Raw genomic sequence first — 1215 nt, forward strand, 5'->3', positions numbered from 1 at the left:
AGCCGGACGGCGGCCGCTTCCGGAGCACGCGGCCCTGCACCTCGGAGCGGCAGGAGGCCGGCTGGGGGGGCGGCTTGGCGGCCGGGGGCGCCGGCACGCGGTCGGGGACCGTCTCGCGGCCGGGCGACGCCTCCGCCACCGCCTGCTGCGGCGGAGCGTCGCACACGGTGAAGGCCGGGACCTCGTCGCCATACTCGGCGTCGCGCTCGTCGACAGAGGCCACGAGGAAGGTGATGGTCGAGCCGCGTCGCACGTCGACGGTCTTGAAGCGCGCAATCTCCCTTCCGTTCACGAAGGTGCCGTTGGAGCTCGTGTCCGTGAGCTTGAGCCGGCCCGACGGAGTCAGCCGGAGCGTGCAGTGCGTGCCCGAGATCTGGGCATTCGCGATGCGGTAGTCGGCGTGGATGCTGCGGCCGACGACGAGATCCGCCTTGTCCGCCGTGATGAGGAGGTCGGCGAACGAGGGCGAGTCGGAGAGGAGGCGGAAGCCTCGCCTCGGCATTGGTTCGCAGGAGATCGGTGGCAGTGTTCCCGCGGTTTTGCTCTCGCTCCAGCCAGATTTTTCTTCATTTTCGTTACCAAACGTCATTCAGCTAACGTCTGGTTGCGGAGCGCCTCAATGTCGCGCGAATCATGAGTTTGTGCCCTTGTGCCGGCGGTGGGCCGAGGGGGTTGGTCATGTCGGCTGGAGGCCTGGTCTGTCAGCGGCGGGTGGGGGTCAGGGTGGTGACGAGTGGACCATACCCAGCGCGCAAAAGTCCGAACTGGGAGACGGCACGAGGGGACGAGGGACGTGCGTGCGACTCTCGGCGTCCATCCGCTGCGATTGTGCCCTTCAGGCCGTTCTCGCGTCGCATGGGCGGCGACGCGCTGCCGTACTCGCAGGGTCTCGGGCTGCTCGCCCTCACGCTGGCCGTCTACTATGCCCCTCCCCTCGAGCGGACGCCCCTCCACCAGACCCGGGTCGAGGTCCTCTTCTGGCCGCTCGCCTACGCGTTTGGCGCCTACATCCACCTCTGCCTGCCGACTTCGCCGCTCATCGCGGTCGGCATCGCTCCGGAGCGCCCCTTTGCCGCGGCGATGGTGGGCTTCGCCGCGCTTTTTGGTGCTGCGACGCAGCAGCGCCGGCGCCGCGAGCGCCTCAAATCGATGGCCGCCCGCATCGACCTCGACCAGGGCCTCGCGCTGACGCCCTCGGTGCGGGCCAGGGTGGCC

General features: G+C 69.3%; 1 protein-coding gene across 1 annotated transcript; it reads right to left on the minus strand.

Moving 5' to 3' along the window:
• Positions 1-8: 8 nt before the first annotated feature.
• On the minus strand, positions 9-502 carry EMIHUDRAFT_256593 (hypothetical protein; the record flags this gene model as incomplete). The annotated part of the gene is made up of 2 exons (XM_005766640.1): positions 9-34; positions 110-502. Coding segments are annotated over 2 exons (419 nt in total), but the record flags the coding sequence as incomplete, so codon positions are not given.
• Positions 503-1215: the final 713 nt, after the last annotated feature.

This window comes from Emiliania huxleyi (genome assembly GCF_000372725.1).
Source record: "Emiliania huxleyi CCMP1516 unplaced genomic scaffold EMIHUscaffold_5018, whole genome shotgun sequence".
Classification (NCBI taxonomy): Eukaryota; Haptophyta; order Isochrysidales; family Noelaerhabdaceae; genus Emiliania; species Emiliania huxleyi.